The 20,866-nt window shown below is 41.9% G+C and overlaps 2 protein-coding genes across 3 annotated transcripts; one reads left to right on the top strand and one right to left on the bottom strand.

The window, feature by feature from the left end:
* Positions 1–116: 116 nt before the first annotated feature.
* Positions 117–7,659, bottom strand: cct8 (chaperonin containing TCP1, subunit 8 (theta)). 2 transcript variants are annotated; one of them, XM_072659175.1, is made up of 16 exons: positions 7,500–7,659; positions 6,649–6,739; positions 6,459–6,538; positions 6,198–6,347; positions 5,619–5,799; positions 5,429–5,490; positions 5,171–5,308; positions 3,806–3,984; positions 3,592–3,658; positions 3,381–3,468; positions 3,014–3,129; positions 2,741–2,812; positions 1,772–1,936; positions 1,527–1,646; positions 1,240–1,371; positions 293–372 (listed from the first exon to the last, which is right to left on the bottom strand). In XM_072659175.1, exons 1-15 carry the CDS (start codon positions 7,557–7,559, stop codon positions 1,264–1,266), a joined length of 1,677 nt encoding a protein of 558 aa, XP_072515276.1. In that variant the 5' UTR covers positions 7,560–7,659; the 3' UTR covers positions 293–372; positions 1,240–1,263. The 2 variants fall into 2 exon arrangements, with proteins under 2 accessions (XP_072515278.1, XP_072515276.1); XM_072659177.1 differs by lacking the exon at positions 1,240–1,371 and having other exon boundaries at positions 117–372; positions 7,500–7,658.
* Positions 7,660–10,519: 2,860 nt separating this feature from the next.
* Positions 10,520–20,666, top strand: map3k7cl (map3k7 C-terminal like). Its single transcript, XM_072659585.1, has 4 exons — positions 10,520–10,595; positions 13,591–13,649; positions 15,473–15,588; positions 20,486–20,666. Exons 1-4 carry the CDS (start codon positions 10,520–10,522, stop codon positions 20,664–20,666), a joined length of 432 nt encoding a protein of 143 aa, XP_072515686.1.
* The last annotated feature ends 200 nt before the right edge of the window (positions 20,667–20,866 follow it).

Here is a 20,866-nt window from a genome sequence, read left to right as displayed (position 1 = left end):
CACTCAGGGGAAGGTTTGTGGAGTGTAGTTTGATCATTTGATGCAAAAACCCATGGTTTTATTTGTATACACACACTACAGCAGGTGAAAAAAAAGAGACAATCTTGGACAGATACTTGACAGCTCAAGTGCCTTTTATTGGGACCACAAAAACGACAGAGCCATCAACATCGGTTCCCACAATTATTCCAAAGTTTGTACTAAAGAAAACAAATACAAAAACAAGGTGTTGGTATTAAATAAAAGGTCAAAACGCTGAAAGGGGAACGCCAGATAAACAGGCATCTAAGCAAGGCTAGCTCATTCGTCCTCATCCCAGTCTTTCTTCTCCTGCGGCGCTTTGGGTCCACCAGCTGGCTTGGCCATGATGATCTGTAGGGGCAAGAGAGACACATGCAGACCGGTCAGATAACGTCAGACAAGAGAAGACTTCACCTTTTTCAGTAAAGTGAATCCAATGAATGCTAGTGCCAAGTCTGGAATACCCTAATGGCTGAAAACTGTGCTTCAGTGCATGCAACATGCAATCTTACTGCGCCAGGTTTCCTTTTCAAAACAATGTGACAAAATGTGTTGTGCACAGAGAGAAAAATGTTAGTAAGACGCTAATCGAGTATCAAACCAAGCACACAAGCTGGAGGAGTGCCCTGCTCAGTGACAAGGTCAGATGTACGTCTATTGTTCCAGTAAGAGAAGTTTAACTGCATTCCTTGAGAGATCAAACAGCAAGCAACGCAGGTCAAGATATGGTGCCTCAAATAATAAATCATTCTGATAGTGTTTTCGTTTTCCCTCATCTCCATGTGACATCTACACAAAGAACGGGTTCCAAATACATGTAACAGGACCTAAGACTGCAGAACAGACTGCTGATAAAATAATGCCATCATGCAGAACAATGGATCCCAATCCTGGCCCTAGAGGACCTCCTGCCTGCAAATTAACAAGCTCTTCCTGACTTGGAGGTAGTGTGTTAGAGCAGGAAACCACAATGGGTCCTCCAGAACATCACTAGATGCTTAAACCTTACTCATTGATAGAACCCATGTTGGAGACCCTGAGAGAAAACAGACTCCTGAGTAGTTTATATCTGAGATCCATTTGCAATGCCGTGCTCAAACAGAGCCCACAGTCCCACCCTAGAACTGTCGGTATTAAAAAAGGTCAGTGTGTTCATGCATCCCTAACCAGCACACTCCACACTCCAGTGGTTAGGCACACAAAAAGATAATGGGGCACCTGTCCCATTTTTGGGGTTTCTTATCAATGATGTGTCTCAAATTTATCAGGCTCCTCGTCCCATCCATCTTTGTCCCAGTGGCCTTGCTGTTTGGGAGCTTTGGGGCCCCCTGCTGGTTTCGCCATAATGATCTGATACACATGTACATCATGTTACAACCTGAAAATACAATCAGCTGACACCTGTACAGGCGCTCAGAAAGAAGAGGGCTGAAAATGGGCTGAGCCCAGTTCCCCAAAAGCCTCTTAGCAGTATAATCATCATAAATGGTAGAGAGAGTGTTCACCTGATCGACCCGGAGAACAGTGATAGCGGCGTTGGTGGCCAGTTTGATGCCCCAGTATTTGACAAGGTAAGGGTCCAGAATGCCTGCCTCGAGCATGTCCTTCACCACAGGCCCTTCACCCTATCAAAGAAAGGTTAAAACAGCTTGAAGAAAACAGTAATAAATAAATGAAAAAAATAAAATAATGACAATTGTAAAATGGATACTTAACACTACAGGCTAGCTCTGTAAACATTAACACTCACCTCAATGTCAAAGCCCATGTTTTTGTTGCCCTCATGATGAACTGCATACAATTTGGAGATCAGCTCATTGCCCTTCACGCCGGAGTTTTCCGCCAACGCACGTGGCACAGCCTCGAAAGCCTCAGCAAACTTCTTGATTGCGTACTGCTCCAAACCTGGGCAAGACTGGCAAACCACAGCATGGTCTTCAGGAAAAATGCATATGTTCTCTGATGCCGTACTTTGCTTGGTTACCCCCTTGAAGCCTATGCTTATTACACAGCTATGACTTCCAATATAGAAATTATTGTGATTATTATTTGGGAACCGTTCGGTTTGGCATACACTGTTGGAGTTCCACAGGGTTCTATTTTGGGGCCTGTGAAACGTGATGCAATCATAGCAGTAATGCAGCTATAATAGTGAATGAGTGTGGGCTTTCATAGTGGGTCTAACGGGTTAAAGAGATATATACGGCAGGTGTGTAACAACACAAAAACCTCAATCTGAGCTACGATGGTGCTTTTAGTCCAATTAGAATAGACATAGAAATGATGAAAATGATACACATCACCATTTAACACCACACCCCAAAAAACACAACTTATATCTGTAAATAGCCCAGAAATTGAACATGGACACATGCATGATATAAGCCCCTCCTCCTCGCTGCGCACTCCACTCTGATTGGTTGTGCCAAGATGTCTTGTTGAAGTGGTGTCCACAGAAGATAAATGAGAGACTCTTGGAAGGCCATAAGGTTATCTTATGAAATATGATTTTGGATTTTAATACACAGACATGGATCCATCGAATTATATGATTAAAAACATGACCACGTTTGATCTGTGGCCGCAGGGTTTGGACATACTATGTAGAGACATGTTATTCAAGATTATGTAGACAGCCCCATCTGCCAAACACAGGACAGGGGAACAACAACATTAAGCCATTAGTTAATTCTTAAATGCAGTGATATTATTGACTTACCTCTCCATAAGACATAATCTGTTTAGCCAGCTCAATTTCTGTAGCCCCGGCGCCAGGACACAGTCGCTTGTCCTAGGAATAAATAACAGACTAAATGAGAAGAGGCTTTTTACAGCAATTGGACAGTAAGAATAGCATATAAAAATAATAAATATGAGCTAACTAATCAGTGTTGACTTACTGTAAACAAATTAATAACCCTGAGGAACATAGTTTTTAGCTGGTTGTTCAAAGGTAGAGAACACATCGTGTCCAATGATATAGTACACTTACCCTGACAAGGACCTTGAAGGTGTTCACTCCATCATCGATGGCTCGTTCAATGTCATCCATCAGGTTGTCTGTGGAGCCTCGAATTACAAGCGTAGAGATGGCTCCATCTTCTTTCTCTGTAATTAAAAAAATAAATAAATAAATAAATAAAATAAAAGTACTGTTGGTCTGGAGCCTTGTCCTTTTAAGAACTACTTTTGAGGTTCCATGCAAGTAAAAAAAGACAAACAACTAAAAAGGGAGAGCTGGACTAATATTTTGTTCGGTTACACCTTCATTCTGAATGGAAGTCAATGTAAAAAGATTTTGGAGCATTTTTATTGGTTCATCTCAAACAGACAATGTGAAGTGACTGAATAACTCTTACCATGTTTGAACACTACGACCTGGGTATCTCCGACCTCTGTCAGGTACACACTGTCACAGTGCCCCATCTCCTCTGGAGTAGGAACAGTCTGGAGAAACATGAACAAGACTAATGTAGGCACCAGGAAACTGAGCATTTACAGTACTATTATTAATTTCACATTTAAGTCGGATGATAGCAACATGTGACTAGATTTAAAGTCAAGACTTACCATTCTAGGCAACGCTACAGCACCGACAGTTTTGCACAACCTTCTAAGATCCCATTTGGAGTTCAGCCTTGGTGAAAAAAGCACAGAAAATGTTGCGTGTCAGCTCACATGCATGCAGAGCAGTGTCTGAACTGTCTCCATTAAACACACATTAAAGGCTCCAACTGATGGTAAACAGTTAAAGGTATGCAATAGTCTAGTAGTATCTTCTTACCGTACTACCATGAGCTGGTACTTGTTGGCATAGTGTAAAGCCATATCTGCCACTTTACCCCCGGTTACCACCACATTAGCACCGGCATCAGCAATGGCCTTCACCTGCGCCTCCATTAAGTCTTCCTCTCCTTTACTGAAGCTCATCAGCTCTTCAGCGTTCTTTATCAACACTGTGCCCTAAGGGAGACATAAAGACAGTGGAGAAAATTAACACTCACCATTACGCATTTGGCAGGTATATTTGGTCTGTGGATACGTTTATCAAGCTCTTCCAAAAAGTACATAAGCAAATGAATGTCCTGTACTGTGTTTTGTTCCACGTTGCACTTTTTGTACTAAAAAAAATAAAAATAAATCATTCCACTGTGTACTTGTACAAAGTGATTGGCCTCTTGCCAGCAAAAAAAAAAAAAAAAAAGGGATGTTGGGTTTGCTGACAGCTTTCCTACCAAGAAGGATAGGCTTGAAAGCATATTTCTGCTTGGGTCACTCTGACTAAACACGCATGATGCTCGTGGTAACTGGCATTGGTGAGCTACGCATGTGCATCTAATTACTTGTAGTGTGCATGTAAAGTTATCGAATGATTGATAATTGAGCAGAGTGTGCATAAACACCTTAGACTTGATCTATAATCAGAATGAATTTAATCAGATTGGCGAATAACTTTACAAGTAAACATAGCCACTGTCTCATAGAAATGAACAAATGAAATACGTGAATGAGAAGTATCCAATACATGCTCAAACAAGTGTTCATGCTCATTTCAAGCAAAAACAGAAAGTTGGATGTGTGATGATGACTCCTGAAGTAACCTGTAGCAGCATTAATGATGATTTATGATCAGATATGGCCAAATGTTAGCATGCAAACTTGCGAATGAAATGTAGTTAATGTGTAATAATCCTAAAAAATCTGGTCACCGTTCAAGTGAACGACTGAAAAGAGAAAGGAACTTATGCCGATTTAGATTTCTATTCAGCTTCATAACAAACTAAAAATTATCAAACTAATTCCCCGCTAATTTGCCATTTCACTGAATCTCTTAAACCCACTGTGTAAGTCCACACTTCAGTTCTTCACTACATTACTGCCACAATTAGGATCAGTTTCACAATACACACACCCTAAAATGAAACCCTGTGGGAATCCATAAAATGTGCAAAAACTACCAAACAATTCATAATAGTTTCTGCATTGGGATTAAAAGGTGAATGATAAACCTACAGTGTTAATGTGTAAACAAAACCCTTCATTATAGCATTTAATGATGCATCACAATATTAATCTTCAGAAAATGGGAGTGTGTATTGTAACTATAAACACTTCTAGCCACAAACTGATTCATACACAATATGCTCACCTTGGTCTCAGTAACCATGCAGTCAAATGGACAAGAAAACACAGCTATCTTGGCATCTTTAACTGATGTGACGTCTCCTTCAGCCTCCTTCTTGAAAACCATTCCATGAAGCATTGAAGAGGCATTCAGTCCACAACCCTACATGTACAAATGACCAGTATGAGAACACAAAACAAGCCAAAAACCAAACACTGAAATATTATTTACTACATCCAACTTAACATATTGAAAAAGTCAAAACACTAAAGGGTAACTCACCAAAATCTTACACACTCTGACATTATCAACATTGAAACTGCCAGACTCAGGGAAAATGGAAACTGTAAATGGAACAGATCAAAGCCATTTTTCAATATCTGACTCAAAATTCCAAAATGTTCAGAAGAAGCAAACTCAAACATTAGACAGAATCCTGCATGATCTTGGAATATCGAATGCAGCCCCTTACCACAGGCTTGAGCGATGAGATCGGCGAGGAAGTCCTCATTGCCGTACTGCTTGCTCATCACGGCGGTACGGATCATTGCAGTGGCCTCAGCTAAGTCATGCAGGTTCTTGACAGAGGAGCAGACCAGGTCTGGCAGAATGTCCAGAGCCTTTTTGCAGGCCATCTCATAGCCTTCAATGACCTGGATATCAAAAAAAAAAAAAAAAAAGAAAGTAATTGAGTAAACTCTAAAGTACCAATAATGTCAGACATAAACAGGTTTGAGAAACCCCCTCCTCTCTACTCAATTAGTGAACTTATCGTGTTCATGCTTCTTTTTTTTTGTATTTATTACAAAAAGAACCAATAGGAGTAGCAGTAGTGCCAGAAGGAGCAAATCAACTGATGTTTAGATAAATCCTAATAAAATCCCAGTCAACTCAAACAAAAAAAAAAATGTAGAATGTGCCAGAAATAGTCTGCATGCAATCAAGGCAGTAGTCACAATTATACATCCTGTATAAAACTTGTACTTCGTTTATAATAAAACAGCCTGGGGGTCCAGACAATAAGGGCAACTACAAAACAGCAGCTCCTCACCTCTGAAACAGAGAGACCCATTCGGAGCAGCTCCTCTGCCAGTTCAAGCAGAGCACCAGCAAACACCAGGACGAAGTTAGTTCCATCTCCCACCTCCTGCTCTTGCATGTGGGATGCCATCACAATCATCTTAGCAGCTGGGTGCTGGACCTATAAATAAATAAATAAATAAAAAAATAAAAAAAAATCACACTTAGGAGGCCGTGCAGATGAATAAGTGACAACTTTGGAGCCCATCAAGTCACTGTACGACAATCTCACCTCGAGCTCTCTCAGAATGGTGGCTGCATCATTGGTCACAAAGAGTTTCTCCAAGTGGTTGATGACCATTTTGTTCATGCCTGGAAACATACATCAGAAAATCACTTCAATCATGTTATGCAAAATAGTCCCAAGTGATCACTAAAACCGCTGAAAATGTAACATCCTGATGTAGGTAAGCACGTTTTACCATTTGGTCCGTATGCAGTTCTTGTGGTCTGTGCCAGCTCCTTGCATGCCTGGATATTTCTAAAGACAGCTTCCTCAAGACCTGAATAATGCTGATCAGAGAAGTCAACGTAGAATTAGGAATTAGAGAGCTTTGCAAAGTAGCATCAACCCCCTCCAAATGTGACAGATCATCACAGAAACCAAAACTAACTGTGCTTGTGATTAAACTGAGCTCACTAAAAGTCAAATGTGACAGCTAAGATTTACGCCTAGCAAGACACACATGCATATAAACCTTTCAGGCGTTGGTCTACCACATTATAGGGGCATCGCTGCTTTGAATCTTGGCACCTGTCTGTTTATATGACATAAGGGTGGGTCTCTATTCTGAGAATCTGACCATAAAAAACAATTTAATAAAATCACATTAATAACAAATTAATCATCTCAAAATCAACATTACTATTATCAAATACTTCACACGCTACGTTAAATAATGTCTATAATAAGCAAACGGTTTGTGTAACGGACATTACTGTCACTGGGCTAATCGGCTAACTGAGGCACTAGGAGTTGAATGCACATGCTTAATTAACAATGAGCTAATATCTCAAAAACGCTATTACTGCTATATTCAGGACCCTTCCCAGCTCAATACAATAAACACAGCCTACAGTCATAAAACTAGCTAAATAAGGGGATTCGTCGGGTTAATAGTTAATAGCGAAATATGAGGGATTCTTGGGCCCATGTTCTAGAAATCTCCACCCACATGATTCACGCTAGCATGCTAGCTAGCTAACAGCGCAGCTACCGTTAACACCTCGCTAAAAACTCCGTTTATACACGAATAAACCAGGCAAACCCTACCTTTGCGCCATCCTTTAACATCTGGGCAAAGCCCGGAGCTTTGGGGACGTGGAGGGCCATGCTGAGTGTTGTAGAGCCCCGGTGAGGGTGAATTGGGTGTGATGCTGAGAGCCGCTGCAGCACAACCGGAGCATGCGGCTAAGAAAGACAGGACGACGGTCGATGACCGAGACACGGAGACTTAGATTCACAGGCTGATCAGTCGAGCTACGATCGAATCGATTCCTCGAGCCGTTAAAGGGCCTGTATCCTACACTATTCATTATTTCCTAATTTTGTGTGGATTTCTGTACCCAAAGCAAGGCGATTTTCGTGACATTTTCCAATATCCCCTTTAAATGGGCCAAATGCATTTGTTCAGTTTTTTTATGGTGGAATAAAAATGGTAGCTACATTCTGCTCTGATTGGCTGGTTCGGTACCAGCGACGGATCACAGGAGCCACGCAGTACAGCACAACATGGTGTTATTTTAAACACTGTGACAAAAACGTTATCATTATTATTTTTTTTTGTAATTATTCACACAAAAGATCACGCAAAAATATGCTGGTTCTGGTGGTGGTTTCAACAACACCATATTACAGCTTTACACAGCTGTTACAGCAGTAGAAAGGCTTTTGCTGGTGGGCTGGAGGTAAGAAAATTTTGAGGGCATGAATAAAATGAGCCTAAACGAGTACAAAACAGTTTGAGGTGGGACTCATTTTACAGCTCTGTTTTGGTTATGCTGGATTTTTAGCTTTTTTTTTTCAATGAAGAGACAACAGTGTTTGAGGTTTACGGTAATGTCAGTTCTATGCCAAGGTAAATATAGTTTTCCATTCTAGGTCCCTTTAAGACTGATGAGCTGTATGTTCCCTGTATCGCAGCACAAGCATTATTAATATAATATATTAATACATAATTAATTAATTTATGTATGTGTACTTGGGGGGGGGGGGGGGGGGGGTAACAGTGACGTTATAAAAATAATGAATTGTAACCAGTAGCTTATACAGACTATGTGGACTACAGAGGAATGGTACAGTTAAAAGCATTTACCAACTGTTTTCTGACTGTCCTCTAAGTTGCCCCCAAAAACTGCCACCGGACTTGGTCCACGTGTCTTTTCGCCCGGGCCGACCGAGTTGGTAAACAGCTCGTAAGCGAAGGTGCCTCGGCTTTTACTATTGGTCAATTTTTGTTTATTATCACTATCAGGGTTATGAATATGCAAATGCTATGACTGCTATAGGCTGTATGTATGTACATGATGGAAATGATTGTATCTCATTTATATTAATATAAACATGAATATAATAACCGCTCCGTGTAATATCGATACAGTAAATTAAATAAACACATGATAAATTAAAATGAAAACACTAACAGCATAACATTTACATTGACTTACTAAAGTGCCTAGTTATTCTCTAAGATAAAATAAATCCTATGCTTATTTACATTTACTTTGCATGAAGTTTAGTGCGTCATTTTTAGCATCACGTGTAATAATTTATTAATAACGGTTATTATTGTTAAGTAAAAGTATTTTTTATTTTTATGTGGAGCAGAATTACACTCTTCCGGGACTGTGGTCCAACACGGGATAGAGACACAGCAGGACAGATACGTGTGTGTGTATGTGTGTGTGTGTGTGTGTGTGTGTGTGTGTGTAAAACTGTGCAAACATGGAACCAGAACCACACAATAAATACAACAGACACTAGACACAGTAAACAGAGAGGGTGAATGGATAAATATTAAATATTTAAATATTTTTAAAATTATGAGTTATCTCACATGATAAAAACGACTTTTTTTTTTACTAAAATGTTAAATAGTTTAAATATTTTTTTAATGTCTCAAATGGTTAAAAAACGTTTAATTTCTGTGATTTTTGGATGTAATGTGTTTGTGTGACGTCGACTGTTTTAAATAGGATTAAATATGAAAAAAAAAATCATACAGCGGGATGATAAACATATTCATGACAGAATATGAAGATTCAGACACTACAGAAAAGGGAAGAAAAAGAAGGGAGGAAAGCTGAGGAGTCGGTCTCAGGGAAATGGCCTCATTTCAGACCCCTTGCATCACCCGCTGCTTGTCTGGTTCGCTCGGCGCTGATCTGAGCGCTGGACCTTCTCCCTGCCCAAAATCACGCAGAGCTGAGTGAAGTGTCGACATCCGAGGGACTCCCAGCAGGGCTAGATCCTGGTGGGCAGCAGTCTTTCTCTCTCTCTCTCTCTCTCTCTCTCTCTCTCTCTCTCTCTCACACACACACACACACACACACACTCAAACACAGACTCTTCTGCTGAAGAGCTGCAGATATGATTCCTTTGTCCACTTTCAGAGAAGGCAATGCTAGCCAACATTAGAGAGCTACCCAAGCTAAACCGGGACCTCTGAGCTACTGTGCTGCTTTTTCTTCTGTGGAAAGAGTTCTTTTTATTTTTATTGAGTCTTTTAAACCTTTTTCTTTTCCAGGAGATTCTCAGAAATACGTTTCCATAGTCAGGTAAGACTTATTTGATCTCAAAAGAGGAAAAAGTAAGGAATAAAACCTGTTAGATGATCTGTTTTACTTGATCAGACATTATTTTGCACGTTATTGTGTGTCCTTGTTCTGTAGCCAAGTGACTAAAATACATGGTTTGATATGGAGACAGTCTCCAGTAAGACTATGTAGTCTACATTAGGTGGTTTAAGGAAGGTACACATAATAATACACACATTTGACCCAATGAACAGTATACCAGTTGCACGGAGAGATACATGTAGTGTAAAGTTGTATAAAACAGTTACATGAAGACACTAACCAGTCCCAGAGAAGTGTGACCTCACTCTTTGGCTCAGAGAGCCTGTGCCTCTAATTGTTTAATCCCTGATGCAGCTTTGGGCACATGATGAAATCCAGTCATAGCCCCTGAGAGGTGAATGATCTCACATTACAGCTGTGTATTAAAGGAAACACGCTTTGTGCCCTCTGCGTATGCCCGTCCGTTCATCCGTGCCTCCCCTCTTCAAGGAATAAATGATCACCTCAACAAGACGAGTGACCACCGACAAACCTGAAGTCAGAATCTCCTTCAGCCTCGAGGAGCCCTCAGGTCAGTCGTTTCTCCAAACTTCAGACTACACAGCGCAGTTTTATGTAAAGGAAGCTATGCTTTAGGCACTAAAAAGGGGGTTTTGTCTCCCCCACCATCATATACCCCACCCCACCATCCTCAGCGATGGCATACACTGCATGCCTCCTACCAAAACAGCAACTAGCAAAACCCACCACGAGCCCCTTCTCATGCCGGATCAGTTTTGAACTTTTGTCATTCTTTTTCGGATAAACAGGTGCTCCCTCTATTTCCGTCGATCGCTGGCATCCTAAAAACAAAGTATCTACCTAGACACGCAGTCAACAGTGCTGTCAAAGTGTTTTACAGCTATTCAGGCGAATGTTTGGATGGCAGCTGCAGCGTGGCCAGCCCAGCATCAGGTTTCCTCTTTAATACCTCACTGCTGTGTGATTCACTCATTTGCTTTTAGAACACCGGCCTATATTTAAAAGCATTTAACACTTCACCCTCCGCCGCTGCTGCCGCTGCCTCTGCCTCTCTCTGCCTCTCTCTGTCCCAGAAGAGAGGTGTGCACACACCCTATCGAATGACTGGGTTGTTTCCTGTTGTTTCATCATATTTGTTGTGATGACGTGTGGGACTGGTGTCGTGCGCCGTCACCAGAACACTGTATCTGTCAGTTCATCAGAAATGGCACGATGCCACTGTGTGTCATCAATATATTAAATATTAGCCAGCAGCATTTTTTCCCTGGTGGTCCAGTGGTTAGGATTCTGCGCTCTCACCGCCACGGCCTGGGTTCGATTCCCGGTCAGGGAACAGGTCTTGGGGCAGTGGTGGCTCAGCAGTTAGAGCACCGGGCTATTGATGACAGGGTTGTGGGTTCACTACGTGAGCTCGGCGAGCTGCCACTGTTGGGCATTTGAGCAGATCCCCCTTTCACTCTCCCTGCTCTCCGGGCGCTGCAGCAATGGCTACCCACCGCTCTTGGCAATGGTTGCTTACAGTCATTGTGTGTGTTTGATCACTAGTGTGTATGTGTGTGTGTTCGGTGCACGGATGGGTTAAAGGTGGAGGCCAAATTTCACCTGTGCCCAACACTAATAATTTCACCAAATTATAATTTCACCACTTTGCTTAAAATGAACATGTAAAAGTAGGCCATCATGCACAAGCTACTCCCACAGGACAGGACACCCAGCTGAGAGCATCACATCACACAGTGAGTGTGTACTGTTTCAGGCTAGACAGGATTGGATCGGATTCATTCAGATATATGTCCGATGGCTTTTATTATCGTAATGCACAATATGCTTTTCTGCACAGTGCATAAAAAACCCTGACCAACTGCACGTTTCATTACACAGAGCGTAAATAGTCCTGTGTAATTGGCTGGAGCGCAGCAAATTTTCACTGAAAATGACTACTACTAAGTATGGGATTGTATTCGGGTATGTCTTTAAATATCATGATTTGGTCCAATATCACCCACCCCCTACCCAGTGATACCAACATGTCCTCCTTAAAATCATTTATGCAGATTTATTTGTTTATTAATTTATTTATTTCACACCCAGTATTTCTTTTCTTTTTTTCATGGAAAAAAACCCAGAAGGTGTGTTTAACAGAACATTAGACAGAAGCCTCAACAACTTATATAATATAATATAACATTGTTCTTTTCAGTATTCAGTGAATCCACCTTCTACTCCTACACATTACCGCTCTTCTTATCAGGAGACTGACTTTCAATTTTTTCAGAAATCTGATGGGAGATTTTTTTCTTCTTAGAATTTGGGACATTTTCTGTGGCCCACCAACCAAGTAATCCCAAACACATTCAGTGTCATTGAGGTCTGGATTCTGAGGTGGTCAGTCCATCGTTCTGAGAACACCAGCAGCTTCAGCAGCTTGACATGCCAATGTTGTTCCTTATTCTCAGTAAGAGCTTCTTGATCAGCTTAACATCCTTTCAGACCCCCAGTGCTGACTTGTCTTTGAACAGAAACACTTGACCCTGCACGGATGTCTCTCCTGTTTGACAAGTGGATTTGCTCATATCTAATCTAATTTTATCTTTTTGGAAAGAAAATGGATGACTTGTACCTACTGGCTGGTACCAAGACAAGAACCTAAAGCTACCAGTATGAAGATGAAGTGCTAAATCAGCTTGAGGCCCGAACCTATGGGCAGATTGTCACATGCTCATGTATATCTTTTATGTTTTATAATTGGCCCCATGGCTGAGGCATGACCACACCCCTGTTTTTAGCTGATTGCATCAGAGGATTCTCGACATGTGTACACCAGCTCCATATGGACATAGCTGGCATGGCCGCAGCTAGTGTAGACAACTCATCTGTCAGGCCTCTCGTTAAAGACAAGTCGTTGTGAAGAATCTGGGATATGCTGAAGCTCAGTCTGTCCTCTCAAGCTTTAAAGCACGTGGACCAAGGCTGGCGGGTGATGGCAGACGTTCTTGCTAAGGTTCCGATCCCAGGCATTAGACGGTGATGTTGTATGTATGCACAGAAGGAAGCCTCAGGAGTCACCGTTTAACTCAGAAATCCAGCTGACCTGCTGCATGATGCCGACTTCAGACTGATGGCACGACAGCAGTGTTCTGTGTACCCAGATCAGGCACATCGATGCGTTTCTGGTACAGTCTTATGATTTGACCTTTACATTACAATTACAGGTAGGCTTTCATGCCACAGACTACTCACATCCTACGACCCCATAGGAAAAACACACAACTAACAACATGGCATCACACAGCGTGAGTGTGTACTGTTTCAGACATTAGCATTTTCTGCTAATATCGGTCTGATACCGATGTGCCGCCATGATCCTCGTGATAACGATCTATTGTCATATTGCCCCGTCCTATGACTAAGCCATGCCTTTTGGCGTTTAGCGTCCAACTCAAAAGGCATCCTACCAGTGGGCTAGCGGCCTTTGGTACCCAGCACGCCAGCCTGGCTTCTTCTCGATTCCCGTGGCGCTGAACGGACTCTCTTTTCTCCCCCAGAGTTGAAAGATGCTGAGGATCAGTTCCCATCTTTCCCCGACCTCGAGCAACGGCTACAGGTAAGGCCTGCCTGTAGTTCTCTGTAGTTGAAGGCACGGTTGCGTTGTGTATTGATTGTATTGTAAACAACATTTCTGTCATGTCTGGAGGCTGGGGTTTACTTGATGAGAGCACTGAGGTCACACAGTAACAGGTGTGTGGAAAAGTAGAAGAAAGGATAAATGCATGGGGCTAATGATAGAACTGTACACCAGGAATAGCAATCGTGAGTGGCTGGCTTGTGCAACGGGATGCAATAACTGCTTCCCGGATAAACTGTCTGAGTTATACATAGATTATTGTTGGTTTTGGGCCATTTGTTCTTCTTTGAAGTTGCCTTTTTGAGCCAGTATGTCCAGTGCAATGGAGATTCATGTAGAATGAACACACTATATGATAGCAAAATGGGTCATTCAGTATGATGAGCACTAGAGGGCAGTACTGCGAGTTTGGTTTCTGTCCAGGGAGCCGGGGGTGGTTCTACCAGTCATTGTTCCACATTACTGTAATTCTGTGCTTCCTCATAAAAGGCCAATATCAGAATTTAAGAGGAAGTCTCAATAAGTGGCTATTTTTGAAGCTATAATCGAAACATTTTTCCGAGTAAACTGCTAGTCAATTGACCAAGGTTGACCTTCTTTCAAACAAAATCCAAATTGTGCCTAAGGGTGGTCTATTATGCTAACTATACTAGCTCAAGAAAGGACAGATATATACATTAAACATACCCCATACCATAGAATTGAGGGGATTAAACAAGAGTTTATCCTGCCTTTTGTTGGAGTAACTGTCTCTACTGTGCAGGGAAGGCTTTCAACTACATTTTGGAGCATTGCTGTGAGGATTGGATTGCATTCAACAACAAAAGCGTTAATAAGCCCAAGATGTTGGATGATCACCACACTACCACATCCCAAAAGTATTGGATGGATCACCATCATCATTCCAGAGAGCACAGTTCCACTGCTCCACAGCACCACCTGCTAATAGGTTCATGCTCATCTGCTCCCGACAGTCCTGTTCTGTTGGCAGGACTTTTCTACAGGGACTAGACAATCTGTGTCAGCAATGGGTGCAAAAGAGTAGCTTAAAGTAGCTGAATGCATTCATTAGAAGGGGTGTCCACAAACATTTGGACACACAGTGTAGCTGACAGTAGGTGCTTTTCTGTTACTTCCCCTGGATGCACAGGCAGTGGAAGATTTGGCTGTCCGCAAAAATAAAAGAAGAAAACCTACAGCTGGGCTTAAAGGGAACCACAATAGTTTCGCAGCCTAGCCACACTTGGGCTACTCATGCTGACTGAGCTAGCCATACTTTGTCATCCCATCTACTTTTGGAAGGAAAAATGACTGTACAACTGCTGAGTTGGTCAACAACAGCAACAGAAAGGAGAAAAACAGAAGAAAAATGGAAGCTCACGAGAACAAGGCATACAAGGCTCCGCATTAACCAGTGGGAATAAAGCAGAAGTTTGTCGTTCAAGTGATATTTTTGAGGAGTTTGCTTTGAGTCATCCTGAAAGCAGAAGTTCTGCTTCAGATGAAGCCAAACATTTCACCAACGGTTTCCTACACGTTATTTCTTGAAGCTGTAATACTGGAAACAGTGGATATCATGGAAAGTGGTGATCTCTCAAGAGTTTTTCCTTTCCATGTGAACCTACTGCATGCTTCGGTCTTGGTTCAGTGCAAAACCATACACTGAGCGAAAAACTGTGAACACTGGGTAGAAGCTACAGGACAGGTTATCGGTTGGAAACTACCAGAAGGACTTTGTATAGCAAAATGTCTGAAAACTTTTGTCCTCAGCCTGATCTTCTCTCTCCCCTTCATTCCCACAGCCTGTGCTGCCATGCCAGTCCCTGAAGGAGTCGGTCCAGGTCTACAGAGACCACTGTAAAATGGCCAGAGAGTTTCATCAGGTTAAAACAGAAATCGCTCTGCTGGAAGACAAGAAGTAAGTCTGAACAGTTGCTGGAGTTGAGGGAGGATGGCGAGGTTTCTATTCACACAAGGCCATGCAGTGCTCATACTTCATCAACCGCTATCATGCAGTTTCATAAGGGAACAAGGAAGGTAAATAATATTAGCTTCTCATTATGATAAATTCAGCCATTCTCCTGTGTGACGCAACACTGCAGTCTTTGTCTGGTGCTCTTCCTTGGGACACATTCCTCTTTGACTGACAAGGGGGATTTCCTTACAAGTCATGCTCGGCCGGTTTAAAAATAGGCCCATGTAATCGTGACAAACTCTTACATACTGTATTGTGGCATGCAACACTTGGGTTTTTTTTTCTCCACACAGGGAAAAAAGTGTGCTTTAGGAAACAGGCTTGTGTTGCCTGTTGCAGTCAGGCAGTATCCAAAGGGATCTTTCGGGCAAGTATCCTGGAAAACGGCAAATTTTGCCAGATTTGAATAATTACTGGCTTATGAGCCGGACTTCGTGTATGGCACAGGCCGTGACTCTACGCTGAAGTCTTTTCCAGTCCACCTGACACTGTAGTCACTGTGAATTTCCCTAATGCGTTTCCCTCTTTCTTGCTTTCACGTGGAGAGAAAAGGCACGTGATCTTTATTTATTTATTTATTTATTTATTTATTTAGACCTGCCAAATTTGGAATCTCCCATGAGGTAGGCATGTGCGCTTTCAGTAGGCAAACGAGGTGTTGAATTACCACACACACACACACACACACACACACACACACACACACTCACGTATACCTGACATTCACAGCCTTGCCAGTAAACCCTGTCACATCCCTTTCACACGCTGCTCAGGGAACTGCCTTGCTTTCACTGCCTAAGAGTTTCTTCCCTTTGCAGTGAATTAACTCCTGTTGTTCCAATCTTGTCACCGTAAACCAGAGTTACTGGAAGTCCCGGACTATTGTACCCACCCTTTATGCACTGCGCAAACAGTTGGTCCAAAGGCCAAGGAGCTTTACTGACTGGCTGTATGCCATTGTGGTGGTGGTGGTGGTGGTGGTGAGGGGGGGTAACAGCACACTGCTTTGTTTACATGAGCGTGAGCTGCTGGAGAGTAGATGGCTCAGCTACTTACACTACAAGACAATGTGTAAGGGGGGGGGGGTGATTAGTAATGGATTTTATATTATCATTTTAGTAATGATAACAAACCATATTTATTTGGCTTTTGGGTCTGCTAAGGTTCTGGAGTGTTGAGTTTTCTAAATCAGACCCAGAAGGTTAAAAGGAGGTTAGGAGGTTATTAGCAGAGAAGATGGCCAGGCTGCAAAGGCATTTATTAATGTTAATAAGAGTGTAACAATACAGGATCAGGACATTGAAAAACATGAACACTTGTGTCAGTGTAAACAGTTGTAACGGTTTAAAAATAGAAGTTTCCATTTCTGTCAGTTCAAACCATTTTGGCTCCGTATTCTCTGTTGACCTCTTTCATCAACAAAGCGTGTCTGTCTGCAGAACCGCCGCTCACTGTGTGCTTCTTTATTGCAGCATTCTGAGTAAACTCTAGAGACTGTTGTGGTGAAAAATCCCAAAAGATCAGCACTTGTAAAAATACTCAAACCACCACTTCTGACACCAACAATCATGCCACGGCCAGTCACACTGAACATTACCGCAAGCACTTCTCAAAGTGTTCAATATCTAGGGGCAGCCGCTACCTATGATTTTTCTGTTGATTAATACATTGACCAACCCTCCAATCAGAATCAGAATCAGATGTATAGGCCAAGTATGTTCACACACACAAGAAAATTGTTTATGGCTGTTATTGTATCTCTAGTATTAACAATATACAGCTACTCTACATATAATATATATACAGACATACACAATATGCACAACGCAAAATGTCAACAAAGGTTTACATATTAAAGCAACACTGTGTAGCATTTTTACCTTAGCACAACAACTTTAATAAGTAATATTAAAGTAATATTACTCTACCACCTATCCTACATTATTCTTTAACTTCCAGTGATGGTTCTATTTTCCCCACCTTGTCTTGAAACACGTGTCCTTTAGTGGTGGCTTAAGGTATGACTCCCTTTCCATAGTGTTGCTTTAATATACAAAACTGTAGGTTTAAACTGGCAACTCCTGCTTGATAAAAGTACACAAAAATAGGGCTTATTATTTGAGTAAGTCCTGCAACTCCAAAAGAAATTCAGGTTTCTTTTTAAACCCCATATTAAACGTTTTTGAGTAAATTGAAATATTCTCTAAAGAAATGTGCAAAGAAATGGAAAAAATATATAGGGTACATGAATCAATGTAGCAATTAGGGTATTAAGCAGCTACAAGGACTTCAGATTTCAGCACTTTAGCAAATGATTTAGACTCTTCTTCAGATGCTGTGTTTTTAATAAAGTGTAGCTTTGAACAAAGCCGAGCAATTACTGAAACCAAAAAAGTAATGCATGCATGTTTTAGCCTGTTATTCGAAAGCATTGCTTATTTGAATTGAGGTATTTTAGAAATCAAATAAATAATTAAAATGATGGGTCAGTGCATTATCAATGTTGACGTTGAAGTTATAGGGAATATAAGGGTACTGCTTGTGCCTGGTTCACACTACATGACTTTCAGAGTCAAAAAAAGAACTACAAGTTGTCTGTGTGCTGATTCTCAGCAAAAACAACAAAAGAATATGGATGAGAAAACTGATAAAGACACACGCGTACAATGAGGGGAAAAAGTAGTCAGCCACTGATTGTGCAAGTTTGCCTACTTTCATCATAGGGACACTTCAACTATGAAAAAAACGTAAAGAATTTATTTGTAAACTATGGTGGAAAATAAGTATTTGGTCAGTAACAAAAGTTCAACTCAATACTTTGTAACATAACCTTTGTTGGCAATGATAGAGATCCAACATTCCTGTAAGGCCTCACCAGGTTTGCACACGCTGTAGCTGATATTTTGGCCCATTCCTCCACGCTCTCCATGCTCTCCTCTAGAGCAGTGATGTTTGGGGGCTGTTGCCGGGCAGCACAGACTTTCAACTCCCTCCACAAATGTTCTATGGGGTTGAGGTCTGGAGACTGGCTAGGCCACTCCAGGACCTTGAAATGCTTTATACAGAGCCGCTCCTTCGTTGCCCGAGCAGTGTGTTTGGGATAATTGTCATGCTGGAAGACCCAGCCACGTTCCATCTTCAATGCCCTTTGCAGAAAAACAGCCCCAAAGCATGATGTTTCCACTCCCATGCTTCACAGTAGGTATGGTGTTCTTGGGATGCAACTCAGCATTCACTCTCCTCCAAACACAACGAGTTGAGTTTTTACCAAAAAGTTCTATCTGGTTTCATCTGACCACAAGATATTCTCCCAATACTCTTCTGGATCATTCATATGCTCTCCGGCAAACTTCAGACTGGCCTGGACATGTACTGGCGTAAGCAGGGGGACACGCCTGACACTGCGTAGTGTGTTACTCATGGTAGCCTTTGTAACGTTGGTCCCAGCTTTCTGCAGGTCTTTCACTAGGTCCCTCGTGTGGTTCTGGGAATTTTGTTCACCGTTCTCATGATAATTTTGACCCCACAGGATGAGATCTTGTGTGGGGCCCCAGATCAAGAGAGATTATCAGTGGTCTTGTAGGTCTTCCATTTTCTGATTATTGCTCCCACAGTAGATTTCTTCACACCAAGCTGCTTGCCTATTGCAGATTCAGTCTTCCCAGCCTGGTGCAGGTCTACAATTTTGTTTCTGGTGTCCTTCGACAGCTCTTTGGTCTTCACCATAGTGGAGTTTGGAGTTTGACTGTTTGAGGCTGTGGGCAGGTGTCTTTTGTACTGATAATGAGGTCAAACAGGTGCCATTAATACATGTAATAAGTGCAGGACAGAAGAACTTCTTAAAGAAGAAGTTACAGGTCTGTGACAGACAGAAATGTTGCTTGTTTGTGGGTGACCAAATACTTATTTTCCACCATTATTTACAAATAAATTCTTTAAAAATCAGATAATGTGATTTCCTGATCCTTTATCTCATTGTGTCTCATAGTTGAAGTGTACCTATGATGAAAATTATAGTAGGAGAACTTGCACAATCAGTGGCTGACTAAATACTTTTTTGCCCTACTGTGTAACTCCTGTAACTAGTTGCTGCACTAACTTCCAGTCACAACACTTAGAGTCGCCGACAGGTTAAACCTGCTAGATATTTGTCAGGGGCTTGCGAGTCATCGGCGGTCCCTTGGCAAGCTCATGGATCACGCCTTTCACCAGTTCACACATAGCGACCGAGCCTGACACCGAACGAACGCTGATTTGCCTCCGCCCTAAGGTATTTGTCTGTAATCTCCAAGTCAGAGACTTAAAAATCAGGGTTAAAAGCGTGTAGTGTGAACTTGGCGTTAAAGGCCCAGTAGAATGAAATGCAGCTTAGAACCAATGAGGACAAACAGTGTCATTAATGTGAAGCACGTACAGCTGTAAATCAACATAATCAACCAATGTTGTAGAAAATATTCAGCCTTCTCTTGAGTGAATTACTCAACGGGTCCATGAGGTGCTTTGCCTCACAAAAATGATCATTACCAAACAAGGCCCAATTTAAGGGGATGTGAATGGCTGTAAGCGGTAGTTTGTTAATTTGTATATATCAGGGATAATGTGCAATTAAGCAGCCCAATGGCAAACATTCCAGTATCAGACAGACAGCTGTAAATCAACCTTGGGAATTTATTATTTTTTTTAAAAAAGGAAGAAATCGATGATTCATGTAATGGAAATCACAAAATTGGCAAAGTCATCTCTGATCATTTTAAAAAAGAATGTTTCCTCATAGTTGAGGGACAAGCTTTGCTGTGTATGTGTGTATATGCGTGTATATGTGTGTGTGTTCTCATGCCAGGAGGGAGCTGATAGCAGAGCTGGCAGAAGACGAGAGGGTAACGTCGGAGATCGCGCGGCTGGAAGAAGAGTTCCGCCTCCTGACGGAGGAGAACCGGACGCTCGTCACGGTGTACACGGAACGCACTCAGCAGCTGGCCACTCTGCGTGTGACCAATCAGAAGAGACAGGGCTCCTCCTGACCCTTGACCTTTCCCGCAAGGGTTAGAAAGGGAGTGTTTCTTTTTTTCCTGGTAAACATCTTAACACTGGGGGGAGGATAAGGACAAAAAATAAGATTTATGCAAATCTTTTCCTTTTTTTTATGCTGTACATTGAAAGAGCACTACAGGCCTTCAGAGCTTTTGTAAACACTGACCCTAAAGCCTGAAACGGTGAAGGT

The sequence above is a fragment of the Salminus brasiliensis genome, chromosome 16, assembly GCF_030463535.1.
Source record: "Salminus brasiliensis chromosome 16, fSalBra1.hap2, whole genome shotgun sequence".
Taxonomy (NCBI): domain Eukaryota; kingdom Metazoa; phylum Chordata; class Actinopteri; order Characiformes; family Bryconidae; genus Salminus; species Salminus brasiliensis.
This window is presented reverse-complemented; position numbering and strand designations above follow the sequence as displayed.